Source organism: Drosophila melanogaster, chromosome 2R (genome assembly GCF_000001215.4).
Source record: "Drosophila melanogaster chromosome 2R".
Lineage (NCBI taxonomy): Eukaryota > Metazoa > Arthropoda > Insecta > Diptera > Drosophilidae > Drosophila > Drosophila melanogaster.
In genome coordinates, this window is record NT_033778.4 from 8444380 (window position 1) to 8471836 (window position 27457).

Consider the following 27457-nt stretch of genomic DNA (forward strand, 5'->3'; position numbering starts at 1 on the left):
GAGCGAATGTTTATCAACGTTTTGTTTTATTCCATTTTTTGCTGCCATAAAACAATATATACTGGATACAGTTTTAAAAAAAGTTAACTGTTACACATTTAAGCGCAGTCTCGAAAACTATTGGTTCTCCATCTCATCTAACGATTAATCAGGGGGCTCATCTTAAAAAACCTGATATTGATTCGGCAAGTCATGCTGAAAGCACCAAAATATATACTTATATTCGGGAGACTACAGTTGGATTAGGAAAACGGCAGATAAGGGAGCAAGCGACTGGGGAGCTGGCTGATATTGGTATCTCTCGTATTTAAACCGCCCGCCGGCCCAAATAAGCTCTCATATTTCCAGTGATTCGCGGGCTGGACGGTTGTCGTGGAACTCGCGATCGAAAATGTGGTTCGTGTTGTATATTTTTCTGGCCCTACCACTGCTGCTGGTTGCATATCTGGAGTTGAGCACATTCCGCCGGAGAAGAGTGCTTAACAAGTTCAACGGCCCCCGCGGCCTGCCGCTGATGGGAAACGCTCATCAAATGGGCAAGAATCCGTCAGGTGGGTTTTTCATAGGAGCCGGAAAAGTCGTAGCGTTAGCCACGCAGAGGACACACCTGAAATTACCCATCTCGAATAGCGTTGTGACTGAGGTAACTGCGCATCGAATCTACTCAGCGGCGAGGCTATTCAAGTAAGGTTATTTTGGGCCAGCGACTTTACGACCGGAAAACAAGGGTGTTAACTATCAGATAATGGGGCTACTGGCACTTGTAGAAATGGGCTAATCGTAGCCTAGGTCGAGTATCGCAAAAATAATGACGAGGCTTTGATTTGTGTTGTGTAATATACGATGTATGTATGTATGTATTATACTGCACTAATGAATACTGAAAATCGCGTGCCAAAAACAAGCAATGATTATCTACGGAATACCGATATTGGTACGCGATCCGCCTACTAATGGCATTTTCTCACGTCTATATAGAAATACTCGACACGGTTTTCTCCTGGTGGCATCAGTATGGAAAAGACAACTTCGTCTTTTGGATTGGAACGTATTCTAATGTATTGGTCACCAGCTCCAAGTACCTTGAAGTGAGTTACAGCGAATTTCCACCAATCATGTAATCATGTGACTCTATTATTTTCGTACTTCTTCAGTTCATACTCAGCAGTCAGACGCTGATCACAAAGTCCGACATTTATCAACTAACACACCCTTGGCTGGGATTAGGTCTCCTCACCAGTACTGGCAGCAAATGGCATAAACACCGCAAGATGATCACCCCAGCATTCCACTTCAACATCCTGCAGGACTTCCACGAGGTGATGAACGAGAACTCCACCAAGTTTATCAAGCACTTAAAGACAGTTGCTGCCGGGGACAATATATTCGACTTCCAAGAACAGGCCCACTATTTGACCCTGGATGTCATTTGCGACACAGCGATGGGTGTGTCCATCAATGCCATGGAAAACCGCAGCTCTTCCATTGTGCAGGCCTTCAAAGAGTTAGTTTCGTACCTCGTAGTCGAACTATCAGATTGCATGACTCTTGATCCTTTTCAGCATGTGCTACAACATCAACATGAGAGCCTTCCACCCGCTGAAGCGCAATGAACTGCTGTATCGTTTGGCTCCGGACTACCCGGCCTATAGCAGGACTCTAAAAACACTGCAGGACTTTACCAACGAGATCATCGCTAAGCGCATTGAAGCCCACAAATCGGGTGCAGTTTCGACCAACGCGGGAGATGAGTTCACTCGCAAGAAAATGGCCTTTTTAGACACTCTGCTGTCCTCCACTATTGATGGTCGTCCCCTGAACTCCAAGGAACTGTACGAAGAGGTCTCCACATTTATGTTTGAAGGACATGATACTACCACTTCTGGAGTGTCGTTCGCTGTCTATTTGCTTTCTAGACATCAAGATGAACAGGTTCAGTACATTGCTTGAGACGCCAAATCTTTAAATGACTAACTTCCCTTGCTATTATAGCGCAAACTATTTAAGGAGCAACGCGAAGTAATGGGTAATTCCGAACTGGGTCGCGATGCCACCTTCCAGGAAATATCCCAAATGAAGTACTTGGATCTCTTTATCAAGGAGGCCCAGCGTGTTTATCCCAGCGTGCCTTTCATTGGACGATTTACGGAGAAAGACTATGTTATAGGTAACCATTAATTAAAGCAATTTAAAGAGCTTTACATAACAGTACCATACTTGCTTATAGATGGGGATCTCGTACCCAAGGGCACCACACTGAACCTGGGTCTCGTGATGCTGGGTTATAACGAAAAGGTGTTCAAAGATCCCCACAAGTTCCGACCTGAGCGCTTTGAGCTGGAGAAACCAGGACCTTTTGAGTATGTACCCTTCAGCGCTGGACCCCGAAACTGCATTGGTCAGAAGTTCGCCCTGCTGGAGATTAAGACTGTGGTATCCAAGATCATTAGGAACTTCGAGGTGCTTCCTGCTCTGGATGAGCTCGTCTCTAAGGATGGCTATATAAGCACCACTATTGGACTCCCTGATGCCGAGAGGAAGAAGCGCGATCCATACCGTCACAAATACGACCCTATTCTTTCCGCTGTGCTGACCCTGAAATCCGAAAATGGTCTATACATTCGGCTGAAGGAAAGGCACTAAAATGTCAATTTATTGATCTCTGTTAAGTTTGGTGCTTTAATTTTGCATACCTGTGTTTTTTTAGGTATGCCGTCCCCACAGATACAATTATTAGGAAGCTGTTAATCACTTTGTCTCATACAACACATAAAACTTTTGAAACAAATCAACTCGTTTTAATCTTTGAACCATTGAGACTATGTTAATTAGCTTAAAAAATTTGAAATTATAGTTTCCACACGTGTAAGCCATTTTCAAGAGAAATGTTCATCAAGAAACTTAGTCGCAGCATATAGAAGGTCATGCTGAGTGCCCATATATTAGTTTAAAATTTGGGAGATAGTCATAGGCTGCTTCTTATGTGTGGATGTATATCCAAGCGCGAGAGACTGAGAACTGTCTGCCGCAACCGGTTGAAGTACTGACGCAGAGAGTCTTGAGGTTTCTACTCAAATCCGATTTACTCGCTGCACCGATCGGTTGTCTGTGGTCGCATTCAAAATGTGGATCGTACTGTGCGCTTTTCTTGCCCTTCCACTGTTCTTGGTGACCTATTTCGAGCTTGGACTACTGCGGCGAAAGCGAATGCTGAACAAATTCCAAGGCCCAAGTATGCTGCCTTTGGTGGGCAATGCTCATCAGATGGGAAACACTCCCACAGGTAGGTGCTCCATCTAGACAATCTCAATGTGTGGGATCAAAGTCCCCTCTAGATAACATCGCTCGATAGGTGTGACTGATCACATAACAGTTGTGTACGAATGATAACACTGAGACTAAATATACTAAAGGTCACTGCAGTACCGATCAATGGGATTAACTTAACAAATCTTCGTCAGGGAATTCATCCGTCGTTTTTTGCTGTATTAAAGACTATGGCTTCTATCTAATTGTAGAGCAAGTAATGATATGTTTTAACTTTGCTCTCCAGAGATTTTGAACCGGTTTTTTGGCTGGTGGCATGAGTACGGCAAGGATAACTTTCGTTATTGGATAGGTTACTACTCCAATATTATGGTCACTAATCCCAAATACATGGAGGTGAGTGTGACATGTTAATAACGCTAAGGCGAGGATGGTAACAATGCAGCTTTTGCGCAGTTTATACTTAGCAGTCAAACTCTGATATCCAAGTCCGATGTATATGATCTTACTCACCCATGGCTGGGATTGGGCCTCCTCACCAGTACTGGCAGCAAATGGCACAAACACCGGAAGATGATAACCCCAGCCTTCCACTTCAACATCCTGCAGGACTTTCACGAGGTCATGAACGAGAACTCCACCAAGTTCATAGATCAGCTGAAGAAGGTGGCAGACGGAGGCAACATCTTCGATTTCCAGGAAGAGGCACATTATTTGACTCTGGACGTCATTTGCGATACAGCTATGGGTGTGTCCATCAATGCCATGGAAAACCGAAGTTCCTCCGTTGTGCAAGCCTTTAAAGAGTATGTATTATGGGATATTCCATAATATATACAAATCTTCCTAAAGATTTACATAAATTTTTTTTCACTTGTAGTATTACCTACACCATTAAGATGAGAGCTTTCAGTCCGTGGAAGCGCAACAAATACCTCTTTCACTTTGCTCCTGAATATCCAGAATATAGTAAAACACTGAAAACCCTGCAGGACTTTACCAATGAGATAATAGCGAAGAGAATCGAAGTCCGAAAATCAGGGCTTGAAGTCGGCATTAAGGCTGACGAGTTCTCCCGCAAGAAAATGGCATTTTTGGACACTCTGCTGTCATCCAAAGTGGATGGACGTCCTCTGACTTCCCAAGAGCTTTACGAGGAAGTTTCCACCTTTATGTTTGAAGGGCATGACACTACTACATCTGGTGTAGGTTTTGCAGTCTACTTACTTTCTCGACATCCAGATGAACAGGTAACCGATTTGAAGAACTAGTTTTGACGAAGCGAATTTAATAATATATTACTTTCTGTTTGCAGGAAAAATTATTTAACGAGCAGTGCGATGTGATGGGCGCTTCTGGACTTGGTCGAGATGCCACGTTTCAGGAGATATCCACAATGAAACATTTGGATTTGTTTATAAAGGAGGCGCAACGTCTTTATCCGAGTGTCCCTTTCATTGGTCGCTTTACTGAGAAGGACTACGTAATTGGTGAATCTTCGAAACAAATTTAGGCGTTATCAGTAATCAGGATTATGTTTTTAGATGGTGACATTGTGCCGAAGGGGACTACCTTGAACTTGGGCCTTCTTATGTTGGGATACAATGACCGTGTTTTTAAGGATCCTCACAAATTCCAGCCCGAACGCTTCGACCGTGAGAAACCAGGGCCGTTTGAGTACGTGCCCTTTAGTGCTGGTCCCCGAAATTGCATTGGTCAGAAGTTTGCACTGCTGGAGATCAAGACTGTGGTGTCCAAAATCATTCGAAATTTCGAGGTGCTGCCAGCTCTGGATGAGCTCGTTTCCAAGGATGGCTATATAAGCACAACTCTAGGTCTTCAGCCGGCAGAGAAGAAGAGCCGTGATGCTCACAACCATAAGTATGATCCAATTTTGTCGGCATCCATGACTCTGAAGTCCGAAAATGGTCTACATCTACGCATGAAGCAGAGGCTTGTATGCGATAGTACATGAATAAACACTTGCATGCTTATGGGCTACGACTTTGCAAACTTTGATAAGTACATGTATAATTCACATTTTATTTATCAGCGCTACTTTATTGTCACTTATTTGAATAAAATTAGCTTAGACAGCCACTAGGACGGTGCCCACATAGGGATTGGCAACGAACTCCGTAGATTTGATAACATCGCCATCGATGTACTGGGAGCTCAAGGACGTGGTAATGACCTCCGCCTGGGTGCCCAGTTCGTAATACTTGGTCAGGTCCAAGGTCTTGGAGGTGCTACCCAGGTTGAGAACGATTACATAGAGATCGCTTCCGGTCTTTTGTCTATTCGAGAGACAAACGTTTAGTAATCGAAGCTTAAAGATCTTAAAGATTGATAGACTTGCCGTGAATAGATGATCACATCGTCGTCGATTGCCTGAATGTTGAGTTCTCCCTGGCGAAAAGATGGCTCCTTGCGCACGCGCACCAGTTTCTTGAAGATCTGCAGGTGGGAACGTGGAGCTCGCAGCTGCTGCAGGGCGTTGTTGGTTTTGTAGTCATCAGCCACTGGTAACCAGGTGTGATCGGCACTGGTGAAGCCTGAAAGTGGTATATATAAATGGAATATCAATAAGAACCGCAATGTCAGTGCTACATAAGTAAAACTTAGATTAGTACAATAGAAGTATCACAAATGTTTTTCTTATCAGAACATATAAAGCTTCTTATCACACTGCAACGTCAATATATAAAATGTATTTGATTAGCTATTATATTCAAACGGCTATCATTCGTCATGTCTTTTAAAAATGTTAGCATTTGTATTCCAATAGAATGTCAGATGGCCCTTCAGTGAGGTGAGATTTCGGAGTCTTTGTAACGCACTTAACCAAATGTTTTAGTTCAGTGTAGATTGTTCATACTAAGCAGAGTAAATATAGATAAGTTCATACCTGCTTTGGAGGAGGCATCCCACTGGTAGGGAGATCGGGCAGGATCCCTGGATCGGGCGTAGTAGTTGTCGGGATCGGAGTTGCACGCATTCGGATCAACGGTGTCCTCCCAGCTGATCCAGACGTCGGTCATGCCCAGCTCCTCTCCATTGTAGGTGACCGCGTGGCCGGGCAGAGTCTGCAGCAGGATGTTGATAAGGTCGGTGCGCTGGACACCAAATCGGGAGGCTACTCGCTTGTTGTCGTGGTTGCCCAGCACCCAATTGGCATAAACGCCCTCGGGCATGGCGTCCATCCACTTCTTAATATGTTCTACGTACTCTCCGGCCTTAGAGGCGTTGTTGATGCTCGTAAGGAAGTCAAAGTTGAAGGGAATGTGGGAGCCATTCCTGACTCCATTTCCATAGTAAGTCATGATGTTTTCAAAGCTGGTGTACGCCTCCGTCATCAGCAGCCTCTTATCTCCGCCGTTCTCCACATGAAACTCATCCACCAACTCACGCCACTGGTACACCATGTCAATTGTTTCCGGCATGTCCTGTGTATAGATGTGCTGCGTGTAGCAGTGGTCATCGGGGTCGGGACAGTTCACGGAGTCGTTGGTCAGAGGCTCGTCCGGATACTGGTTGTAGCGATCGAGATCCACCTCAAACAAGTAGGGAACTGCATCTATACGGAATCCGGATACTCCCTTTCCCAGCCAGAAGCGAATAACGTTCTTCATCTCGTTAACCACGGCCGGATTGCGATAGTTGAGGTCGGCCTGCTGGATGGCGAACTGGTGGAGGTAGTACTGCTGACGCACCTCGTTCCACTCCCAGGCGCTGTAGCGAAACTCAGAGTTCCAGTTGCTCGGCGGCTCCCGCTCACCGGTCTCGTTGTTGATCTTGCCATCGTGCCAGATGTAGAAGTCTTTGTAGACGGGGTCACTGTCCACAGACTTGGTGAACCATTCGTTTTCGGTACTTGAGTGGTTTGGTACGAAGTCCAGGATGATTTTAATGCCCACCTCCTTGGCCTTGGCGATCATTCGCTCAAAGTCCTCCATGGTTCCATATTCGGGATGGATCTGGTAGAAGTCCGATATGTCGTAACCAAAGTCGACCATGGGCGACTTGAATATGGGCGACAGCCATGTGCCCGTGAAGCCGATGTCTTTCAGGTACTGCAGCTTTTCAGTGACCCCGTTCAGGTCGCCAATGCCGTCTCCGTCGGAATCCCGGAAGGAGCGCGGGTAGATCTGGTAGTAGTTTCCACTCTCCCACCACTCGGTGGCTCCCACGAAGCCAACGATGGCCAGTAATAGACACGCAGCTGATTGCGGGCGCATTTTGATCGATTTTGTTCGGGCTGGAGAGCTGACAGTGCCTTTTATACTAGTCGATAAGGTGGCTCCAATCGAGATCTGGCCATTTTGAGTGGCCATTTGAATTGCTGTGCAAACAGCTCCCATGAGTTCTCAGGGTGCTCGAGTCGAACCGAAACTGTCATTGTTTTCGTACTCCCAGCGAAGCTTTACGTAAAGCGATTAGCCCACTCCCGAATGTCTTCTGATTGCTGGAAAAATACCGATTTTTGCGACAAATATCATCCGGAATTATTTGTATACCCGTTACCGGTAAGTGTAAGCAGGTATACAGGTTCGGCGAAAATAAGGTATAATATCGGAATTATGGGAAATAAGAGAGCCAAACAGTTGAGAATACGGCTTTTGCTTCTAGAAAAGCAAACACATCTAGAGATAGTTCCAAAAGATTGCCACACGCTATACATTTAAACTAAATATGAAGTGAATTAAATTTTACATTCTGCTGCTGGGTTCCACTCTGAGACCGAAGGTTTTCTGTTTGCAATTTGAGTAATGGGTAACATATAGCGCAGCACCTGTCTTTTCTGTTCCTCCTTGTTTTTGTTATGGTAGGCCTTTCAAGTGGACATTAGTCACCTGATAATAGCGCAGACAAATCCTACTCCTTCAACTACAAGCAAACAAGCAACAAGCTGGAAAACCATGATTAATTAACACTTAACAATGCTGTGGAAATGTTTAAAAGATAACCTTGTGGAAGTTTTGGGGGCATTTTAATCGCGTGACAATACATAATCATCGTTGCAATACGGCCTAAACTGTTGTCAGTATCAGCGTAGGTCGACATTCATATGATAAGCGTTTTCGAGGAAAATATTTCCTGCGTTTATCTAACTCTATAAAAATGTCATATTTTACTCGCAGTAACTTGTACAGTACAGTAACTTGTAAAGTCCACTTAAGATTGTCCGTCCGCCTGTCTGTCAATTACAATAAATGCATCCTTCATCAGGTTGCGTTAGTGTAGTAAACTACCTTAAAAGGTAACTCAAAATATACATGTATTTGTTAGCTATATTGATTGTATGAAACCACAGATGGTTTAGATAGTACCCGTACCTCAAAAAGCTTATCATGAAAAATACAAAAACATCCTTTGAATTGTGGCTAGAGTGGTATCAAGAATTCTACATGCAATTTATGATTTCATCTTTTGTGAACTCTGGAGCATATTGAGGTGGAATTGTAAAGGTAAAGCCTAAATGGTGACCTAATTAGTATTATAAATCTAAACATTTTTTGTTGTCGAGAAAAAAGCATATGGTATATCAAAAGTATTTTGGCCGTGCACGCATTATTGCCCATTTATTATCTGTCTTGCTCAAATACACTGAAATATGTTTGTAGTAATTTTTATAAATTGTAAAATATATTATATTCTATAAATTCTATATTATATTTGTAATTAAACCCGTTACCCTACGAATATAAATACTAAAAGATATTGATGCAGCTTGTGATTCTCAGGCCAGTCATCAATTTATAACTTTAACAAACGTACTTTATTGCACTTTTACGACATTTCGCGGTCTAATGGAATGCCCAACAAAAAAGAGAGCATTCGAGAGCGGGAAAGACCAGTCCACTGTTATTTAATCTAGCAAATATGCGATAAAACTGATAGATTACCAGTTGGCCGGTGCAATTGTGCCTTATCGACTGCTCAATCGCTACATGGCAATTGGTATTAGCAAATTGAGTTTGGCCCACTCAAACGCTATCGAAATGCCAAAGTGGGCACATCTCGGGCTAGCAGCTCTCCTTCTAATTTCCACCACCCAGGAGGGTACTGCAGATATCGATTGGTGGGAGAACGCCTCGCTGTACCAGATATATCCGCGCTCCTTCCAGGACAGCGATGGCGATGGCATCGGGGACCTGAAAGGCATTACTTCGAGATTGGGCTACCTCAAGGAAATAGGCATCACGGCCACCTGGCTGTCGCCCATTTTTACCTCGCCCATGTCGGATTTCGGCTACGACATCTCTAACTTTTATGACATCGATCCGATTTTCGGCACTCTCGAGGATTTCGATGACCTTATAGTGGAGGCCAAGTCGCTGGGCGTTAAGATCATTCTCGACTTTGTACCCAACCACTCGAGTGACGAGAACGTGTGGTTTGAAAAGTCCGTGAATCGCGAAGATGGCTACGACGACTTCTACGTGTGGGACGATGGAAAACTGAATGAGGAAACTGGTGCAAGAGATCCTCCATCTAATTGGGTCAGTGTGTTCAGCGGACCCATGTGGACGTGGAACGAGAAGCGCCAGCAGTACTTCCTGCACCAGTTTCAGGTGAAGCAGCCGGATCTAAACTTTACCAATCCAATGGTCAGGGAGCACATGCTGGATGTCTTGAAGTTTTGGCTGGACCGCGGAGTTGATGGATTTCGTATCGATGCAGTTCCACACATCTACGAGCACCGCAATGCAGACGGATCCTATCCGGATGAACCGGTTAGCGGTTGGGGCAGTGACCCCAACGCCTACGACTACCATGATCACATCTACACCAAGGACCAGCCGGCCACGGTGGATCTCATGTACGAATGGCGTGAGTTTTTGGACAACTATCGGGCGCAGAATGGAGGCGATTCACGGGTTCTCCTGGCCGAGGCCTATTCTTCCGTGGAGACACTAAGTGCTTACTTCGGAAACAGCACCCATCAGGGTACCCAGCTGCCCATGAACTTCCAGTTGATGTATCTCAGTGGATACTCCACCGCCAAGGATGTTGTGGGATCTATCGACTACTGGATGAATACCATGTGGAAGGAGCACCAGACGGCCAATTGGGTTGTTGGTAATCACGATACCAACCGAGTGGCCGATCGTATGGGAGCTCACAAAGTGGATCTACTAAATGTGATTGTAAACGCCCTGCCAGGTGCTTCGGTAACCTACTACGGCGAGGAAATTGGCATGTCCAACGTGGACGTGGAGTGCACCGGCGACTCTTGCGAGGATCGCGATGGGGAGCGCACGCCCATGCAGTGGACGGCTGGAAAGAATGCCGACTTCTCTGATGGGGAGTCCACCTGGCTGCCTCTAAGTCCCGAATATCAACGGTACAATGTGCAGACTGAACGCGGTGTTTCCAGATCTTCCCTGAACATCTTTAAGGGTCTTCAAGAACTTAAGAGCAGTTCCGCCTTTCTTGCGTTCAAAGAGGATGGAGGTTTCTCCTACGAGGCGGTGACGGAACAGGTTCTACAGATCATTCGGTACGTGAAGCAAATCCTCTTCTAATCCTCTTGCTGATCCTAATATCCTGATATCCTACAGCACAAACAAGATCAGCGAGGAGTATCGAATCCTGGTCAACATGGGCAACGGTATGGAAATCCTCGATGGGCTCGCCCCCAAAACCTACGAGTATGTGCTGGCCACTGCCTACTCCACACACTATTCGGGGTAGGTTTTCTCTACTTTCTTGATTTCTATACTTTTAACTAACTTAAAACGATTTACAGGCAAAAAGCAGATCTGTCACAGAGAATCATTCTCATGCCCTACGAAGCAGTCGTTCTACGCTGGTTGGCTTAACTTCTTGTACTTATTTTGTTGTATCAAGAATTACTTCTTTAGTTCGTGTTAATCAGTACGAATGCCACTGGGGTCCCTAATAAAGATAGGCCCTGTTTCGACATATGTTTTCCCAGAAATATATTAAACCGAACTTTGAATGCCAATTACCACATCTAGATTTTATAGACACCCACTTAAGATATAGGCATTTGGCCTGAGCTGTCGCTTGGTTATCGCTATGGATTAATCTGCGAATAAACGTGATCGATAGTAATCGTACGAATTTAGTTATTGCCTAAATGGCCAATAAATTAAATGGCTATTATTCAAAACTTCCAGTGGGTCTGTTTCTAATCAGTGCTTATACAAGTTGGCATGGGGCCATCGTATAGATAAGCACAGTTAGTTAAGTAATCCAACCCTATTAAAGAAGTTATGCGATCAAAATATTTTTGTGTTATTCTTTATTAAGGATCTAATATATTAGTTTAAACTGTGCTCAGCACAACTGCTTCCTTGGGCAACAGCAGCACGGAGTTGGCAAAGGTGAGGTCGCTAAAAGGATAAAATAGTTAGTGTTGTATGTTTAAAGATATTTTATGGTGTCTAGTGCTTACTTCTTGCGACGCACACTCTTATCATTCACCACCACATATTGCAGTTGCGTGGTTATGGAGGTGAAGACAGAGTCCAAGTTGATCGATTCCACATCATCGTTGATGTTGATGAGGGTGATGTACGACTTGTAGCCCGCCAAAGATCTGTTGACAAGGAAAACCGGTCAATATCCAGTCTTTGTGTAAGTTCTATGATTGTTCCAGCTTACCGCTTGAAGGCCAGCACATTTGGACCAATGGCTGTTACGGAGACATCACCCTGCTTCAAAGTAGGCTCATCACGCAGAGCCCGCAGCTGCTTGTAGACGTTCAGGTGGCTAAGGGCTATTCCACGCTCCTTCTTCACATTGACCAACTTGTAGTTGCTGGCCACAGGCAGCCAGGTTACCGAGGCGTTGGAGAACCCGGCGTTGACCTCGTCGCTCCACTGGAATGGAGTGCGCACTGGGTCGCGAGTGAGGCGCTCAAACTCCTGTTCGTTCGATTGGCAGGCTTGAGGGTCCACGGTGTCCTCCCAGCTGATCCAAACGTCGGTCATACCCATCTCCTCGCCCTGGTAGGTCACACTCACGCCGGGCAGGCCCAGTATGATCATGTTGCAGGCGTCGATGCGATCGGCGCCCAATCGGGAGCCAATGCGACTCTGGTCGTGGTTGCCGAACACCCAGTTAGCCACCTGACCTTCTGGCATGTTGTCCAGCCAGTTGTGGATCAGCTCCGAGTAATGGTAGGCATCGGAGCTGTAGCTGATCTTGGCCAGCAGCTCGAAATTGAAGGGGATCTGGGAGCCCAGGTGAGTGCCATTTCCATAGTACTGCATCAAAACTTCCAGAGGAGAGTAGGCCTCGGTGAGCAGGACGCGGTCGTCGCCACCCAGCTCGGCGTCTATTTCCTCGATCACATCGCGGAAAGCGTAAACCAGCTCCAGGGTCTCGGGTTGATCGGTGGTGTAGATGTGCTGCAGGTAAGTGTAGTCCTCGGGATCGCTCACCGCCTCGTTCCGCGGTTCATCGGGCCAGTTGCCGTCGGCATCAGCTGGAATTTCGTAGACATGAGGAACGGCGTCGATGCGGAAGCCGTAAGCCCCCTTTCGCAGCCAGAAGCGCAGTACATCCTTCATGGCTTCAACAACCTTGGGGTTGCGGTAGTTTAGATCGGGCTGTTTGGCGTGGAATTGGTGGAGGTAGTACGCCTGCCGTTGCTCGTTCCAGGTCCACATGGATCCGCGGAACACGGAGACCCAGTTGGTGGGTGGCTGGCGGATTCCGTTGACCACCTTGCCGGTGTGCCAAACATAGAAATCCTTGTACTCCTCCTCGCCAGCTGCCGATCGTATGAACCAGTCGCACTCGTCACTGGTGTGGTTGGGCACAAAGTCCAGAATGATTTTGATGTCCAGCTCTTTGGCGCGCGCAAGCAGGGCCTCGAAATCCTCCATTGTGCCGAATATGGGATCAATACCCTTAAGATCAGCCACATCGTAGCCGAAATCAGCCATGGGTGAGGTGAAGATCGGGGAAAGCCAGGTGGCTGTGATGCCAATTTCCTTTAGGTAAGGCAGCTGTTGCGTAATACCTAAGTGCAAGAGTGAAGTAAGATAATAGCCTAAGTAGTACGCTTTCGACCCGCCTACTCACCTATGAGATCTCCCACGCCGTCGCCATCGCTATCCTTAAAAGATCTGGGATAGATCTGGTAGAACTGACCCGTCTTCCACCAGCCAACCTCCGCCAGCGAAGGTAGAGCCAAAGCCAAAAGGCACGAGAGCACCAGCAACTTGAACATGGCTCCCACTAAATCGATCGATTGCCAATGGCCAGAGGGATTAAAAGGTGCCCCTATTTAAGCATACCGCTCCCATTGATAAGGTGGTGATAAACCCACCATATAGAAAACTATTTCTGATTACCTCCGTGGAGCTGGCAGATTTACGATCCCACGACACTACGAATGGGTTCTCATGATACGCAGGCTGTGGAATTTATTGGAGTCAATTTCATGGTTGTTTTAGCCAGCTCACGCCTAGAGATCATGAGACAGATTGGCTGGTAAATGAATCCAACTGCATAGCCATATCTTATCGGTGGACTGGGTTTTCGGATTTCGCAGGGGGGAGAAATTTATTGTCCTACTTGGCTCTTTCAGAAAATAAAAATAATGAGAGAGAATGGGGGTTCAAGGTTGTGATAACTGATTTGTATGGAATGATTCAATAACTGGAACTATATGAGTGTAGGTCATAATAAAGCTAATGTGGGTAGACATTTTGATTAAAATTCGTCGACTTTAGACCACTGTCGCCAGTTAGAATGCCACCAGTCTTAGAAGCATATTAAAATCTTATCATACACTTTAAATTGCATTACTTGAACAAATAAATTATATGTTAGGTTCAGTAATTAAATCCTTGGGGAATACCCGTCAATATCAAATAAATGAAAATTGCTCAAATAATAGTCCTACGAGATAGTCATGTTTTTAAAGTAAAACACACAAAAAAACAGACCTAGATAACCGAATTATTGTCCCGATATTATGGTCAGATATTATCACTATCAGATTCAATTAGTAAATCACTCAATTTAACTTATACAAAATATCTTCCATTTCTATTTTGGAGTCAAAGGTCGCATCATATATTTTCCCCAGGTGGCCATACTGGCTTTCGCACTGAAGACTTAGAAACGATAAGACCTGTAGATTAGCGCCGTATATAAGAGACCGATTCCAATCATACCACTTACAGTTAGCAATGACCACTTGGACTAGCTTGTTCCTGCTTTTGGGCCTTGGCCTTCTGGCTGTCGATGCCGCGGCGCCCTGGTGGAAGACCGCTTCCTTCTACCAGATCTACCCGCGCTCCTTCAAAGACAGTGACGGAAATGGAGTCGGAGACTTAAACGGGGTGACCGAGAAGCTGGAGTACCTTAAGGAGATCGGCGTGACCGCCACCTGGCTGTCTCCTTTTCTGAAATCCCCGATGGCAGACTTTGGCTATGACATTTCCGATTTCAAGGCGGTCGACCCTCTTTTCGGAACGATGGAGGACTTCGAGAATATGGTCTCCCGCGCCAAGGAGCTGGGTGTCAAGATTATTCTCGACTTCGTGCCCAATCATTCCAGTGATGAGTGCGATTGGTTCCTTCGTTCGGCTGCCGGCGAGGAGGAGTACAAGGACTACTACATGTGGCACCCGGGATTCCTCGATGAGGACGGAACCCGTCGCCCGCCTACCAACTGGGTGAGCGTGTTCCGCGGCAGCGCATGGGAGTGGCACGAGGGTCGCCAGGAGTACTATCTTCATCAATTCCACAAGAAGCAACCGGACTTCAACTTCCGTAATCCCGTGGTGCGCGAGGAGATGAACAACGTGCTGCGATTCTGGCTGGAAAAGGGCGTCGATGGTTTCCGCGTGGATGCCATCTACCACGCCTTTGAGATTGAGGCCGACGAGAACGGAAACTATCCGGATGAGCCCCGCAACGATTGGACCAACGATCCAGATGAGTACGGATACACCCACAAGATCTACACTGTGGATCAGCCAGAGACCCCGCACTTGGTGTAAGTTTGGATGGTTACGGATACGGCTCAATTAACTCAATTAAGCTTACTTTAAAAACAGATACGAATGGCGCCAAATTCTTGAGCAGTTCCAGGCTGACAATGGCGGTGATGAGCGGTGAGTCTTCGACTTTTTAAAGTAAACAAGGGATTAGTTATCATGTCGCTTTATAGCATATTGATGGTGGAGACCTGGTCCCCCATTGAAATCGTAATGCATTACTATGGCAACGAAACCGCCGATGGAGCCCAGATACCGTTCAATTTCCAGCTGATAAGTAATCTGCACTACGATTCCGATGCCTATCATTACGAGTACTTGATTAACAACTGGCTTAATCTGATGCCAGAGGGGAAGAGCGCCAACTGGGTGGTAAGTTAATTAGCGATTAGCAATTAGTTGACCACTAAAATTTAATGTTTTCATGACTAATAACCAATAATAACCCCCGTGAATAGATCGGTAACCATGACAAGAACCGTGTGGGCTCTCGATTCGGAGCCGATCGAGTTGACCTCTTCAACATCCTGCTTCTCACTCTGCCCGGCTGCAGCATCACGTACCAGGGCGAGGAGCTGGGCATGCTCGACGGATATGTGTCCTGGGAGGACACCGTGGATCCGCAAGCCTGCAACGGCTACGAGGCAAACTACATGGATAACTCCCGCGACCCAGCCCGCACTCCGATGCACTGGTCGGATGAGACGATGGCTGGATTCACCACTGGCAACAGCACCTGGCTGCCGGTATCCACGGATTATCGCCAGAGGAACGTGAAAACCGAGCGCGGCGTGTCCCTGAGCCACCTGAACGTGTTCAAGCGTCTGCAGCAGCTCCGTCAGGAGCCCAGCATTGAAGAAGGATCCGCCGAGGTCAAGGCTGTTAGCAACTACGTCCTGGCCGTCAAGCGGTGAGTTCACGAACTATGCTCTCTTCTCTTCGTACAGAAGCAACGTTTTCTCCAACGTTCTCCAATGGCTATTCTTTGCAGCCACCTGAGCGGCGACTTCGTCTACATCTCTCTCTTCAACATCTTCGACTCCATCGAGAATGTGAACCTATCCAGTGTGTTTGGCAGCCTGCCCGCCAAGTTCCAGTACGCCCTGGTCACCGAGAAGTCCATCAAGAAGGTCGGCGACCAGGTGTCCGCCGGCAGCGTCACCCTCATGCCCCACGAGTCCATTGTGCTGCGTTCCACAACAACAGCTTAGTTTATTCCCCTCGTGATAAATTAAACCATTAAAAAGCATTATGATTGAAATCTCTTAAATGACCCCTCCCCTTTGGTGACGATTATATTAATGCTCTGAAAATCCCTGTGAACGCACTCGATCAGCACAAATATTGGGTAGCAATGGGTCACTTAAACAGCTGTAAAGTGTCGTTCATCGATAACACAAGTCTTTTTGGCTACAAGTTGGAGATTTTTCCAGGTCATGCTGGATCTTTTCCCATTATTTGACTATTGCAGTCATAAGCTGTTGTCGTGTTTCAGGGCCCTTTTTGCCACCTTCTTCTTTAAGTAGGTCCACAAATTTTCAATAGGGTTCAGATCAGGACTGTGAGGGGGCGTATCGATCACTTTACCACAGTTATAAAGGAGCTAGGTGCGTACACTCTTTATGTTTCTGATCATGGCCTGGTAAAACTTAAAATTTGGCTTGTTGTTGCTAACTAGACCATATTTTTCTGCACTGGCCTTCAAATTTGTTTTTAAAATTTCCAGATATTGCACGGCATTTATTGTGCTTTCAATGAAGGATCGTTTTCCCACTTCACGGCTGGAGATACAATATCATCCAATATCATCATCACTGATATCATCAGTGACATTTTTCCAAATTTTATCGTTGGAATGATATTTTGTTTTTCTAGCGCACTCAACGGTTTGCGCCATACTCTGCTTGGCCCATCGTTATAAAAGAGCATAATTTTAGTTTCGTCACAAAATATGACGTCATCCCAGTACTCTTCCGGATGTTCACAGCGAATGAATGACGCTTTTTCATATGGGCATCTGATAGCAAAGGCTTTTTCCTTGCAACTCTTGAAGAGTACCTATGGCGTCGGATGACTTGGCGCACAGTTTCGTGTGACACAGTTAGGTGACATTCTTCCCTGATATCCTGAGCAAGTGCTCTGACCGAGATTCGGGGGTTCGCAATCACTATTCGCATAATAAAGCGGTCTACAAGCTTGTTAATTTTGGTTATATATCTTATATCTTATCTTATATCTTATATATCTAGGCTTTTCGAGAGAGCGAGCTATGTACTTATGTAATGTGCATTTGGTCGGCGTGGAAATGCTGACCATGCCCTTATACTTTGTAGCCTTCAAGTGTACGATCATGTTACATCCGCTTTGGGCCTTATTGCTTGCATAAACATAGCAACAAAGTGCTTCTATATGTTGGTATGCTATTATACTTAACTGTTCTTTAATGTTACATAGGCACATACTACACAATTACACAAAAATTTATACGTGTGGGTATGTAGATAATTTTATACCAGTAAGAAAGCTCCAAGCTTTCTTGTAGAATCACTTATTCCTTGGTTACTAGGAAATTTAGTTTATTCAAAAATGTACTAAATGCTAAAACATTATATGTGATGGTTATTGGGGAGAGATTTGTCACAAACCTCCAACGGGTCGGACTAGATATGTGTTTTTACAATACTCTAAATGTTTTCTTAGTCAATATGCACCTATGATCCTCTTCGCTGATAAGTACTAGGTACCCCTCCCCAGAAATCAGCGATCGCATATAACTGTCTACTGAGCGTGGTGCTCATGTTTCTCACAAGATCTTCGCTGTGCTCTCTTTTTTCTCTCGAGCGGGTGCGCAGTTTATAAATAAAATCATGCATATTCTGCATGGGCGTAGAAAATGATCAAAAGGGGTCGGCTAACAAATTTCCAAAGCTTATGTAAAATATATTTGTTGAACAATATATTCCTCGTTGCGTAACTATCTATGTTAATTTATCGAATAATTTCATTCGATGCACTTATGCAATATTTTTACTTGATATATGTACCTACTCAACAACTAAGCCCATGCACTTTTCTCCCGCACTCTCTGAAATTTAAATATGGAAGGCCTCGCATAATTCTGTTTGCATTCGATCGTCAGTCGCATTTGTCTTCTGCCCAAGGCAGATCTGCTTTAATCAGACCGCTTTATTAAATACAGTCTGTTGCAATGATAAAATACCGACTGATAGCGTTCTTGGCAGTGCTCCTCCAGTTACACTGCCCAACTCTGGGCCAACCGTATCCCAATTACCATGCGGATTTTGTTGGCATCGGGGACCATGGCGCTGACCTCAAGTGGTGGCAGACCGCGGCCTTCTATCAGATCTACCCAAGGTCATTTAAAGACAGCAACGGCGATGGCGTGGGTGATCTGAATGGTGAGGAGAGCGATTAAATAAGTATGTATCAGTAAATATAATTAACTTGCTTGGCAGGCATCGCGGAGCAACTTCCATACCTTAAGGAGCTGGGAATCACGGCCACTTGGCTATCGCCCATCTTCACCTCACCCATGGCAGACTTTGGCTACGATATAGCCAACTTCACTGAGATTGCTCCTATTTTCGGAACAATGGCGGACTTTGAACACCTGATGGAGGTTGCCAAAAAGCTAGACATCAAGATCATCCTGGACTTTGTGCCAAACCATTCGAGTGATGAATGTGAGTGGTTCCGTCGCTCGGCGGCTCGTGATCCGGAATTCAAGGACTTCTACGTATGGCATCCTGGGCGTATGGAAAACGGCAATCGGCATCCGCCCTCCAATTGGATTAGCGTTTTCCGGGGAAGTGCCTGGCAGTGGCACGAAGGTCGTCAGGAGTTCTACCTGCACCAGTTCGTGAAGAAGCAACCGGATCTAAACTATCGAAACCCAAAGGTCCGGGAGACCATGAGTGTGAGTAATAGTCGCAAGTGAAGTTGTTTATATAATGTTAATATTTTTTAATCGCAGAACGTCTTGAGATTTTGGCTTGGCAAGGGAGTAGCCGGCTTTCGTATTGATGCAGTGCCCCATGTGTTCGAAATAGCGCCGGATAATCAGAATCAGTACCGTGATGAGCCGCGAAACGACTGGGACAACGACCCCGAGGACTATGGCTATCTGCAGCACATCTACACCAAGGATCAGCCGGAGACCATTGACCTGGTGTACTCGTGGCGAGCTGTTCTGGATGCGCACCAGAGGGAGCACGGCGGGGAGGACCGCATCTTAATGGCCGAGACCTACTCACCCATAGATATCGTGATGCAGTATTACGGCAATGCGACGGCGGAGGGCGCTCAGCTGCCGTTCAACTTTCTGCTGATAAGCGAGCTGTCCAACTCGTCGAATGCCCACGCCTACGAGGGAACAGTGCTCAAGTGGCTGCAGCACATGCCCAAAGGTCGCACTGCCAACTGGGTGGTAGGTGGTCCATGCGACAACAAACATTCATTCCATCTTAACTAATTGACTTTTCTGCCAGTTGGGTAACCACGATCAGCCCCGAGTGGGCTCCCGGCTGGGCAGGGATCGTGTGGACATGCTAAACATGCTCACTGCCACGCTGCCCGGCGCCAGTGTCACCTACCAGGGCGAGGAGCTGGGCATGACCAATGTGTGGATCTCGTGGAAGGACACGGTGGATCCATCGGCCTGCAACACCAATCCCAGCATCTATGAGCAGTACTCCCGCGATCCGGAGCGAACGCCCTTCCAGTGGACTGATGCCCAGGACGCTGGGTTCAGCAATGCCAGCAAGACCTGGCTGCCCATCGCCGTGGATTACAAGGAGGTGAATGTGGAGCAGGAGCGGCAGAAGCCCCTTAGTCACCTGAACGTCTTCAAACAGCTCTGGCAGTTAAGGAAGCAGTCCCAGACCCTTAAACGCGGCGAAACTGAAGTGAAGGCCCTCAGCGACGCCGTTTTGGCCGTTAAACGGTGACAGATAAAAATATTTCCACTGGCTTCGACAATAACAATTGATTTCGCAGGTATCTCGAGCGTGATTCAACGTACTTGACCCTTTTGAACATTTACGACGGAGTAGAAACCATAAATTTGCTGCAGAGTTTCCCCGACTTGCCACCTCAACTCAAAGTTGTGGTGGTCACAGAGCGATCTCAAGTCAAAGTGGGGTAGGTCAATTGAGCAATTGCTTAGGTTTTTTATTTAAGCTACTTTTTATATCTCCCTTGCTTTTAGCGATCTCGTGAACTCAACATCGCTGCAGCTCCAGCCCAAGGATTCGCTTGTCCTGCAGACCACCTCCTCGTATTATAGCTATGCCACAAACGGAGAAACTCGTTTTCTTCCCGTGCTGGGGGTTTATCTATGGCTGGCTCAAGTGGGGCTCTATCTAAGCAGCCGATGAGTTCCCACCATATGCTAGTTAATAATAAAATACTCACAATAAAGTCATTCAAAGCACTCGAACTGTTATCAGTTGAGAAATCTCTGGGGGGCCGTCTATAAAAGCGGGATCCCACCAGCTTACTTGGTCAGTCAGACATGGCGTGTTTTAAAGTCTTAATCGCAGCGATACTCGTTTTGGGGATCCACTGCGCCCTTGGGAGTGCAGCAGCAGTGGATCTCGACCTTGAGAGAGCGACCACGGCCGCGGACACCACTCGAGATTGGTGGCAAGTGGCACAATTTTATCAGATCTATCCGCGCTCCTACAAGGACTCCGATGGCGATGGCATTGGCGACCTGCAGGGCATCATTTCCAAGTTGGACTACCTAAAGGAGATTGGAGTGACTGCCACCTGGCTTTCGCCCATCTACAGTTCGCCCATGGCGGACTTCGGATACGATATTTCTGACTTCTTCGATATTCAGCCGGAGTACGGCACCCTGGCCGACTTCGATGAACTGATCGCGGAGGCTAAAAAGCGGAACATCAAGATCATCCTGGACTTTGTGCCGAACCACTCGAGTGATGAAAACGTCTGGTTCCAGAAGTCGGTTAAGAGGGAAAAAGGCTATGAGGACTATTATATGTGGCACGATGGCTACGTGAATGCCACTACCGGGAAAAGGGAACCACCGTCCAACTGGCTACAAGCCTTCCGCGGAAGCGCCTGGGAGTGGAACGATGAACGCCAGCAATACTACCTCCACCAGTTCGCCGTTAAGCAGCCGGATCTCAATTACCGGAATCCAGCGGTGGTTGCCCAGATGAAGCGGGTGCTCACCTACTGGTTGGATCGTGGAGTAGCTGGGTTCCGCATGGATGCGGTGCCGTGGTGCTTTGAGGTCTTGCCAGACGCTGATGGTCGGTATCCCGACGAGCCGTTGAGTGGCTACACCGATGATCCGGATGACTCCTCCTATCTGAAGCACATCTACACTCAGGATCTGCGCGAAACGGTGGAGATGGTTTTCCAGTGGCGCACTCTGCTGGACGATTACCAACGCATTCACGGCGGTGATACGCGAGTTATCATGGTGGAGACCTATTCCGGCCTGGACTATGTGATGCAGTTCTATGGCAATCGTACCACCAAGGGTGCTCAGATGCCCTTTAATTTTCAGTTCATTATTGGCGGCAATGGAGACAAGAACAACACTCAGCTCAATGCGACGGGATTCGTGAAGATAATCAGTAGCTGGTTGAGCCAAATGCCGGCTGGCCAGACAGCAAACTGGGTGGTGAGTTATTCAGGACATTCTCCAGGGCTTCTTTTTTTTATATTATTTAAAACTAAACATAATTCTTTTCATCAACAGATGGGAAATCACGATCAGCGGAGAGTGGGTAGTCGCTACGGCGAGAACCGCATCGACTTGATGAATATGCTGCAGATGTTCCTGCCCGGCGTGAGCATCACTTATCAGGGAGAGGAACTGGGAATGACTGACCTGGACATCAGCTGGGAGGACAGCCGGGATCCTGCGGCCTGCAATTCCAACTCGGATATTTACGAGCAGTTCACTCGCGATCCCGCCAGGACTCCATTCCAGTGGAGCGATGAGGCCAACGCAGGTTTCTCCACCAACGCCACCACCTGGTTGCCAATAAATCCAAACTATGTTACCGTAAATGCAAAGGCGGAGAATTCCACGAGTCCCAGCCACTTGAGCTTGTACAAGCAGCTGGTGGATCTGCGAAAATCAAAGACTCTGCAGTTTGGCGCCACTCGATATGCGAATGTGGGCGACAATGTGGTGGCCATTAGGAGGTATCTGAGCGGGGAGCCCTCCTACGTGCTGGTTGCCAATGTGCTGGACACCAGTGTCTCTGGAATAGACGTAGCCAGTGCCATATATGCGACTGGTAGCTACAAAATCAAGCTGCTCAATCCGCAAGCCAAGGCCACAGTTGGGTAAGTCTCCTCTTCCATCCCATAGTCAAGTCCTCAGCTAACTTTTCTTTTGCCCTCTCCTCATCGCAGTGATAGCGTCACACTGAGCAACTTGACGCTGGAGCCTTACGCAGCCCTGATTTTGGAGTCTGTCTAGAGTTTACATAATCATAATCATAAGTTTGAAGAAGAACAATGCGTATACATAAAGTACATCGATAATGTCTTGCTATATGGGCGCATAAGTCATTGGGGCGAACGACATTGCAAAACTTTTCAATTTTAAGGTCGCGTGCTGGGCCAACTTATTATAAATTATTAAGGAACTTTGTCCTCGCTCAAGAGTCACAGTCGCGACGAGAGCTGCTGGTGGAGGCAAAGGAAATTCCATTAGACGTGATTGATAAGACACACAAATCACGCATACGCAGCGTTGCTGCCACGCAAACCAAAGGACCGCAGAAGGTGATTCGGAAATGAGGCAACCATAAGCGAGCGTGCGTGGGCTTTGAATGTGTGGGTGGGTGCCTGGGTGCGCTAGTAAGTATAGCCCACGCACTTAAAAGCCCTATGTAGAAGGACCCTGTTAAGCTTTTAAATTTACTCATAAAAATTAAGTGAAATTATGGCAAAAACGACACAATCGCTATTTTTAGTCAGCTCGAGCATAATTTCCGATACCCCAAATCACTTTAAACTGTTGTGTACCATCATCAGGCCCAGTTGAAAACCCCAGAGCTCATCACCTACAATAGTTCTGTCATCGGCACGATGTTTGCGGCATTAGCTGGCAACCCTTTCCCCAAAAACGTCAACAGTACCCAAAACATCATCCCGCAAAACATCAGGTACGTGAGAGCCATTCAAATGAGCGAGTGCCGATAACCCGTTGGGCGCCAGTTATGCGCCATGTTTGCGGTGCAATTAATGAGCGACCAGTGATTAAATGAACTTTCAGGCCTCACCTGCCAGGCCAGCTCTGCAGGTGGCACGTGCCAAATCAAAAGCGAGTGAGCGGGAAGTGAGAGCAGCTCGTTAGGACCTGGTCCGAAATCAAACTCAAATATTAGCCTCGCATTATTAATATGCAAACGCTGTCGGAGCTTCGAATACGTTTCCCAAATGTGCAAGGATGTGCCGGGATGGTTGTGCTTTGCTCGCTTTCGACTTTTTGGGCCATGAGTCCTTGCAGATTACTGCGAGCTTAATGCGTTTTAAAAGTTTTCCAATCGAAAGGGGAGCAAACTTCTGTGCGACCAGCGTAAATATGCGAAAATCATGAAAATCATATTAAATGTAATCATCCCATCACCTTCATCAAACATTGTGGCTCAGACTCTTTGGGAAATTAACTTCATTATCTGCCCGAAAATGAAATGCACAAAGGCTGATGGCTTTGTGCGACTGGACTGCCACCTGGCCTGCGACTTGCTGTCCGCTGTCTGTTTCCTGCGGTTTTCATTTTCACAGTTTCATTCATTTTTTTAAGGTTTCTGGTCACGTGCGTAGGGGTAAAGTGGCCCAGCCACTCGTCGCCGTGTCGGTGACCTTTTTAATGGGCTGACGGGTCACGCAGCCATTTACAAGATTCCATTTCATTCATTTTTGTGGTTCTGCCAGCAGACACGGCTAATTTTTCAGCGTCAAAGCAAAATCGAACAAAATCGAATGGGGCGATTTCCCAAAGGGACGCAATAATTTGTAAGGATTTCGAGGAAACCGCTTAATGCATTTACTTCGTATTTCAATCTCGTCATTCTTCTCGAACAAGTCGTGATTACCGAGTTGGTATTTGGGACGGATCAAGCGGTCCGAAAGGCATTCTACCCAACTTCTTAGCCAACTCAAGTTTTTCGCCAAAGTATGTATGCTTAGCGGAATAAGTTTCAAAGAGTATGGTGCGTATACTTGATGCTCGGGCATCGCAAGGCGTCTGCCAATTACCATGCGTAAACGCAATTTAATTATTTATAACGCAATTGAAGTTCTGCCTTCGCCTGCCCTCTCCTTCGTACGCGAATACAAGAGTAAATACTGCAGGGCTGTTTCACGAATTTCCGAGATTGGTAATAAATCTAGCTATGAAAACCTCCCCACCTATTTGGGTGAACTTATGAGGCCCCTTGTGACGGTCCCGACTTCAAAGTGCTCCGAGATGATGGGGGCCTGGTCCCAGGCCAACATCCACAATTTTAGGCCTAGTCCCTGGTCGCCGTCCGTATTTACATTGTGTGTAACACACATTCTTAGGCTCTTAGGCACACACATTGTAGAACAGCAAATACTTGGCGAGGCCGGGACTTTTGCTTGACTTTAATTTGTGTGTAAATACTTTAAATGCGGAGCCCGCCGCCGAGTGGGAATTAAAAGAGTATGCCGGGCACTTGAGCTTATCTCCGAGTGGTGGTGGGGTAGATTTCAGGATATGTGCTGTGTTTCTGGGGTGGAGTGGGTTGTTTGTCTGGTTTTTCGCTTATATATTTATTTATGCAAGCCACGGCATATTTGCTTTTAGCCGAAGATAAATACCGATTGAGTGGCCTGACTTAGTGTGATTCAAGTGCGCCTGGTGGGAATCGCCATTTAATCGAACCGGGAAGAACTGCTGCTGCTCAATACCAAGGCCTCGCCGGCAGCCAGACTCAATCCGGTCACCTCGAACTGAGAGCTGAAAAGATGTCCGCACAAATGTCAGAACAGTCGGTCAGATGGTCAGATGGTCAAGATGGGGACGAGATGCCTTACCCCTCCGCCTTCGAGGACTGCAGGCTGCGGATAAGGAGCGTCAAGTGGGTGGGCAGCGTCTTGTCGAATTCGTATAAATCCACAGTGACACCCTTGCTGGCAAAGTTGGCCACATAAATTATGGATGCAGAGCCGGAGATGTAACTGTAAAGGTAATGGTTCGGTACGTACTCGAAGGAATTTCTGCAGTATACGTAGCTCCCGGTGCATAACTCTTGGCGAAGAAACTACTTTTATGCGGTTGGCATATTTCATTTCTGAAGTGTGACTTACTGGCTCACCAGTTTATTATGGCTCGGGGCTATATACGCACTTTATATCCCCACATTTTGAGACAAATATGAACTTAGTTGCTAAACTTTACTTACCGCTTCACCACAAACACATTCTCCCCAACAACTCCATATTTAGTGGATCCGTTCTGCAGCGGAAGCGACGATTTCCTCAGTTCCACCAGCGCCTTATAGATTTTCAGATGAGAGCGCTGAGCCGCGGCCTCCGTTTCCACATTCAGCGTTTGGTAGTCTGCTGCCAGTGGCAACCATGTCTTGGATGCAGTGGAGAACCCGGCGTTGGTGCCATTCGTCCACTGGAAGGGAGTTCGCGAGGGATCACGTGTGAACTGCTCGTAGATGTCCGAATTCGAGTTGCAGGCAGCTGGGTCTTGGGTGTCTTCCCAGCTTATCTCGCCATCGGTCATACCCAGCTCTTCGCCCTGGTAGGTGACACTAGCTCCGGGAAGGACCATGACCAACATGTTCATGGCATCTGCATTGGCGGTTCCATATCGACTAGCCGCCCGTCGCTGGTCGTGGTTTCCTATAACCCAGTTGGCGGTGCGTCCGGCGGGCAGGTTGTCCAGCCAGTTGTCAACTGCCGTTTTGATGGATCCGGCAGAGACACCATCGCTTGCCAGAACCGTAATCAGATTGAAGTTAAAGGGCAGATGTGCCCCGGCCGTTGAGCGATTTCCGTAAAACTGCATTGTGTAGGCGGGCGGAGCATATGTCTCGATGAGAAGAACCCTCGTTTCGCCTCCGTGGATGCGCTGGTAGTCATCCATCACCACGCGCCACTGGTACGCCATGTCAATGGTCTCCGGCCGGTTCTCGATGAGATCGCTCTTCAGGTACTTGCGGTCGTCGACGTCGTCCGTCAGACCGCTAAGCTCTTCATCGGCATACTGACCATCTGCATCCGGCTCGATCTCAAAGAGCACTGGTACGGCATCGCAGCGGAAGCCAGCAACGCCAAGGTCCAACCAGTAGCGAAGCACTCGCTTCATCTGCTCCACGACCAGGGGATTTCGGTAGTTAAGATCAGCCTGCTGCACTGCGAACTGATGTAGGTAGTACTGTTGACGTTTCTCGTTCCACTCCCACGCACTTCCTCGGAAAGCTTGCAGCCAATTGGAAGGGGGTTCCCTCCCGCCAGTAGTGGCATTCACCCTCCCGTCATGCCAAACGTAGTAGTCCTCGTAGCCCTTCTCTCGATTTACAGATTTTACAAACCAAGAGTTCTCATCACTTGAGTGATTGGGTACGAAATCCAGAATGATCTTTAGGTCCAATTCGTTTGCCCTCTTGATGAGAGCCCTGAAATCATCGAGTGTTCCGTATTCCGGCTGAATGTCAAAAAAGTCGGATATATCGTAGCCAAAGTCCACCATGGGCGAAGTGAAAATGGGCGATAGCCAGGCTGCCGTAACTCCCAGATCCTTCAGGTACTCCAATTTACTGGTGATACCATTCAAATCTCCGATTCCATCGCCGTCGGAGTCCATGAAGGATCGCGGGTATATCTGATAAAACTGGGCATTTTCCCACCAGTCCTTTGTGACTGTCGTCGAAGTCGTGGTTTCACATGACCAGCTAGGATGTGCCAGTATAACCAGCCCACAAACCAGTAATCCAAAATGATCTAACCGCGTTCCCTGCATGTTTATTACTTGATAGCGAGGACTCAGCGCTGTTCCTTTTATACAGAAATACGGAAACGGGATTACCAGAGCTTAAATGATAGCCCCACATCGAGTAGGGTATGCATTTACCAAAACACTCGAAAGAACACTTGAGCTGGAAATTTTCCAATAACAATTTCGAAGATGACAAAGTGAATGCTCCACA

At 46.9% G+C, this 27457-nt stretch overlaps 9 protein-coding genes and 1 non-coding gene across 15 annotated transcripts, besides 2 other annotated features; 7 read left to right on the top strand and 3 right to left on the bottom strand.

The window, feature by feature from the left end:
- The first annotated feature begins 180 nt into the window (after nt 1–180).
- On the top strand, nt 181–2785 carry Cyp4e2 (Cytochrome P450 4e2). 2 transcript variants are annotated; one of them, NM_001299267.1, is made up of 7 exons: nt 181–294; nt 349–551; nt 979–1088; nt 1155–1504; nt 1563–1932; nt 1993–2167; nt 2228–2785. In NM_001299267.1, exons 2-7 carry the CDS (start codon nt 392–394, stop codon nt 2641–2643), a joined length of 1581 nt encoding a protein of 526 aa, NP_001286196.1. In that variant the 5' UTR covers nt 181–294; nt 349–391; the 3' UTR covers nt 2644–2785. The 2 variants fall into 2 exon arrangements, with proteins under 2 accessions (NP_001286196.1, NP_477117.2); NM_057769.4 differs by lacking the exon at nt 181–294 and having other exon boundaries at nt 332–551.
- On the top strand, nt 603–702 carry mir-986 (mir-986 stem loop). The gene has a single exon (NR_048064.1). It is a non-coding gene; the product is annotated as a mir-986 precursor RNA (primary transcript).
- Nucleotides 2786–3071: 286 nt separating the features above from the next.
- Nucleotides 3072–5366, top strand: Cyp4e1 (Cytochrome P450 4e1). Its single transcript, NM_080032.3, has 6 exons — nt 3072–3283; nt 3554–3663; nt 3724–4073; nt 4148–4517; nt 4583–4757; nt 4812–5366. Exons 1-6 carry the CDS (start codon nt 3124–3126, stop codon nt 5240–5242), a joined length of 1596 nt encoding a protein of 531 aa, NP_524771.1. The 5' UTR covers nt 3072–3123; the 3' UTR covers nt 5243–5366.
- On the bottom strand, nt 5285–7525 carry Mal-A1 (Maltase A1). The gene is made up of 3 exons (NM_057279.5): nt 6176–7525; nt 5627–5822; nt 5285–5564 (listed from the first exon to the last, which is right to left on the bottom strand). Exons 1-3 carry the CDS (start codon nt 7503–7505, stop codon nt 5357–5359), a joined length of 1734 nt encoding a protein of 577 aa, NP_476627.3. The 5' UTR covers nt 7506–7525; the 3' UTR covers nt 5285–5356.
- Nucleotides 7526–9247: 1722 nt separating this feature from the next.
- Mal-A2 (Maltase A2) lies at nt 9248–11403 on the top strand. The gene is made up of 3 exons (NM_057277.3): nt 9248–10771; nt 10833–10961; nt 11021–11403. The coding sequence occupies exons 1-3, from the start codon at nt 9270–9272 to the stop codon at nt 11091–11093; spliced, it is 1704 nt and encodes a 567-aa protein (NP_476625.2). The 5' UTR covers nt 9248–9269; the 3' UTR covers nt 11094–11403.
- Nucleotides 11404–11529: 126 nt separating this feature from the next.
- On the bottom strand, nt 11530–13513 carry Mal-A3 (Maltase A3). Its single transcript, NM_057280.4, has 4 exons — nt 13330–13513; nt 11902–13267; nt 11693–11836; nt 11530–11630 (listed from the first exon to the last, which is right to left on the bottom strand). Exons 1-4 carry the CDS (start codon nt 13475–13477, stop codon nt 11564–11566), a joined length of 1725 nt encoding a protein of 574 aa, NP_476628.2. The 5' UTR covers nt 13478–13513; the 3' UTR covers nt 11530–11563.
- A 922-nt stretch (nt 13514–14435) lies between these two features.
- Nucleotides 14436–16505, top strand: Mal-A4 (Maltase A4). Its single transcript, NM_136537.3, has 5 exons — nt 14436–15256; nt 15318–15374; nt 15431–15629; nt 15716–16167; nt 16249–16505. Exons 1-5 carry the CDS (start codon nt 14445–14447, stop codon nt 16466–16468), a joined length of 1740 nt encoding a protein of 579 aa, NP_610381.1. The 5' UTR covers nt 14436–14444; the 3' UTR covers nt 16469–16505.
- Nucleotides 16506–16662: 157 nt separating this feature from the next.
- Nucleotides 16663–17475: a mobile genetic element.
- A 5-nt stretch (nt 17476–17480) lies between these two features.
- Nucleotides 17481–17723: a mobile genetic element.
- A 650-nt stretch (nt 17724–18373) lies between these two features.
- Mal-A5 (Maltase A5) lies at nt 18374–20713 on the top strand. 3 transcript variants are annotated; one of them, NM_001299268.1, is made up of 7 exons: nt 18374–18676; nt 18734–19194; nt 19252–19704; nt 19766–20074; nt 20132–20220; nt 20274–20417; nt 20485–20713. In NM_001299268.1, exons 1-7 carry the CDS (start codon nt 18466–18468, stop codon nt 20651–20653), a joined length of 1836 nt encoding a protein of 611 aa, NP_001286197.1. In that variant the 5' UTR covers nt 18374–18465; the 3' UTR covers nt 20654–20713. The 3 variants fall into 3 exon arrangements, with proteins under 3 accessions (NP_001286197.1, NP_610382.2, NP_001163088.1); NM_136538.4 differs by having other exon boundaries at nt 19766–20220; NM_001169617.2 differs by having other exon boundaries at nt 18374–19194; nt 19766–20220.
- Nucleotides 20714–20778: 65 nt separating this feature from the next.
- Nucleotides 20779–23216, top strand: Mal-A6 (Maltase A6). Of its 2 annotated transcripts, none has more exons than NM_165608.2 (3): nt 20779–21933; nt 22012–22607; nt 22677–23216. In NM_165608.2, exons 1-3 carry the CDS (start codon nt 20791–20793, stop codon nt 22741–22743), a joined length of 1806 nt encoding a protein of 601 aa, NP_724679.2. In that variant the 5' UTR covers nt 20779–20790; the 3' UTR covers nt 22744–23216. The 2 variants fall into 2 exon arrangements, with proteins under 2 accessions (NP_724679.2, NP_995779.2); NM_206057.3 differs by having other exon boundaries at nt 22677–22817.
- Nucleotides 23217–24266: 1050 nt separating this feature from the next.
- On the bottom strand, nt 24267–27284 carry Mal-A7 (Maltase A7). Of its 2 annotated transcripts, none has more exons than NM_001299269.1 (3): nt 25700–27284; nt 25332–25475; nt 24267–25254 (listed from the first exon to the last, which is right to left on the bottom strand). In NM_001299269.1, the coding sequence occupies exons 1-3, from the start codon at nt 27268–27270 to the stop codon at nt 25170–25172; spliced, it is 1800 nt and encodes a 599-aa protein (NP_001286198.1). In that variant the 5' UTR covers nt 27271–27284; the 3' UTR covers nt 24267–25169. The 2 variants fall into 2 exon arrangements, with proteins under 2 accessions (NP_001286198.1, NP_610383.1); NM_136539.3 differs by having other exon boundaries at nt 25059–25254.
- Nucleotides 27285–27457: the final 173 nt, after the last annotated feature.

What these genes read in the sequence shown, in the direction of transcription:
- Mal-A4 (NM_136537.3), top strand. Translation starts at nt 14,445, where the DNA reads ATGACCACTTGGACTAGCTTGTTCCTGCTTTTGGGCCTTGGCCTTCTG. An exon ending in CCAGAGACCCCGCACTTGGT is followed by an intron (nt 15,257 to 15,317) that starts GTAAGTTTGGAT and finishes CTTTAAAAACAG; the next exon opens with ATACGAATGGCGCCAAATTC. An exon ending in GGAAGAGCGCCAACTGGGTG is followed by an intron (nt 15,630 to 15,715) that starts GTAAGTTAATTA and finishes CCCCGTGAATAG; the next exon opens with ATCGGTAACCATGACAAGAA.
- Cyp4e1 (NM_080032.3), top strand. Translation starts at nt 3,124, where the DNA reads ATGTGGATCGTACTGTGCGCTTTTCTTGCCCTTCCACTGTTCTTGGTG. An exon ending in CTAATCCCAAATACATGGAG is followed by an intron (nt 3,664 to 3,723) that starts GTGAGTGTGACA and finishes GCTTTTGCGCAG; the next exon opens with TTTATACTTAGCAGTCAAAC. An exon ending in TGAGAAGGACTACGTAATTG is followed by an intron (nt 4,758 to 4,811) that starts GTGAATCTTCGA and finishes TTATGTTTTTAG; the next exon opens with ATGGTGACATTGTGCCGAAG.
- Mal-A1 (NM_057279.5), bottom strand. Translation starts at nt 7,505, where the DNA reads ATGCGCCCGCAATCAGCTGCGTGTCTATTACTGGCCATCGTTGGCTTC. An exon ending in GGATGCCTCCTCCAAAGCAG is followed by an intron (nt 5,823 to 6,175) that starts GTATGAACTTAT and finishes TACCACTTTCAG; the next exon opens with GCTTCACCAGTGCCGATCAC. An exon ending in GATGTGATCATCTATTCACG is followed by an intron (nt 5,565 to 5,626) that starts GCAAGTCTATCA and finishes TCTCTCGAATAG; the next exon opens with ACAAAAGACCGGAAGCGATC.
- Mal-A3 (NM_057280.4), bottom strand. Translation starts at nt 13,477, where the DNA reads ATGTTCAAGTTGCTGGTGCTCTCGTGCCTTTTGGCTTTGGCTCTACCT. An exon ending in AATGTGCTGGCCTTCAAGCG is followed by an intron (nt 11,837 to 11,901) that starts GTAAGCTGGAAC and finishes CCTTGTCAACAG; the next exon opens with ATCTTTGGCGGGCTACAAGT. An exon ending in AAGAGTGTGCGTCGCAAGAA is followed by an intron (nt 11,631 to 11,692) that starts GTAAGCACTAGA and finishes TTATCCTTTTAG; the next exon opens with CGACCTCACCTTTGCCAACT.
- Mal-A2 (NM_057277.3), top strand. Translation starts at nt 9,270, where the DNA reads ATGCCAAAGTGGGCACATCTCGGGCTAGCAGCTCTCCTTCTAATTTCC. An exon ending in CAGGTTCTACAGATCATTCG is followed by an intron (nt 10,772 to 10,832) that starts GTACGTGAAGCA and finishes GATATCCTACAG; the next exon opens with CACAAACAAGATCAGCGAGG. An exon ending in TACTCCACACACTATTCGGG is followed by an intron (nt 10,962 to 11,020) that starts GTAGGTTTTCTC and finishes AACGATTTACAG; the next exon opens with GCAAAAAGCAGATCTGTCAC.
- Cyp4e2 (NM_001299267.1), top strand. Translation starts at nt 392, where the DNA reads ATGTGGTTCGTGTTGTATATTTTTCTGGCCCTACCACTGCTGCTGGTT. An exon ending in AATGGGCAAGAATCCGTCAG is followed by an intron (nt 552 to 978) that starts GTGGGTTTTTCA and finishes ACGTCTATATAG; the next exon opens with AAATACTCGACACGGTTTTC. An exon ending in CCAGCTCCAAGTACCTTGAA is followed by an intron (nt 1,089 to 1,154) that starts GTGAGTTACAGC and finishes GTACTTCTTCAG; the next exon opens with TTCATACTCAGCAGTCAGAC.
- Mal-A5 (NM_136538.4), top strand. Translation starts at nt 18,466, where the DNA reads ATGATAAAATACCGACTGATAGCGTTCTTGGCAGTGCTCCTCCAGTTA. An exon ending in AGGTCCGGGAGACCATGAGT is followed by an intron (nt 19,195 to 19,251) that starts GTGAGTAATAGT and finishes TTTTAATCGCAG; the next exon opens with AACGTCTTGAGATTTTGGCT. An exon ending in GCCGTTTTGGCCGTTAAACG is followed by an intron (nt 20,221 to 20,273) that starts GTGACAGATAAA and finishes TTGATTTCGCAG; the next exon opens with GTATCTCGAGCGTGATTCAA.
- Mal-A6 (NM_165608.2), top strand. Translation starts at nt 20,791, where the DNA reads ATGGCGTGTTTTAAAGTCTTAATCGCAGCGATACTCGTTTTGGGGATC. An exon ending in GCCAGACAGCAAACTGGGTG is followed by an intron (nt 21,934 to 22,011) that starts GTGAGTTATTCA and finishes TTTCATCAACAG; the next exon opens with ATGGGAAATCACGATCAGCG. An exon ending in CAAGCCAAGGCCACAGTTGG is followed by an intron (nt 22,608 to 22,676) that starts GTAAGTCTCCTC and finishes TCCTCATCGCAG; the next exon opens with TGATAGCGTCACACTGAGCA.
- Mal-A7 (NM_001299269.1), bottom strand. Translation starts at nt 27,270, where the DNA reads ATGCAGGGAACGCGGTTAGATCATTTTGGATTACTGGTTTGTGGGCTG. An exon ending in AATGTGTTTGTGGTGAAGCG is followed by an intron (nt 25,476 to 25,699) that starts GTAAGTAAAGTT and finishes TTACCTTTACAG; the next exon opens with TTACATCTCCGGCTCTGCAT. An exon ending in CAGTCCTCGAAGGCGGAGGG is followed by an intron (nt 25,255 to 25,331) that starts GTAAGGCATCTC and finishes ACATCTTTTCAG; the next exon opens with CTCTCAGTTCGAGGTGACCG.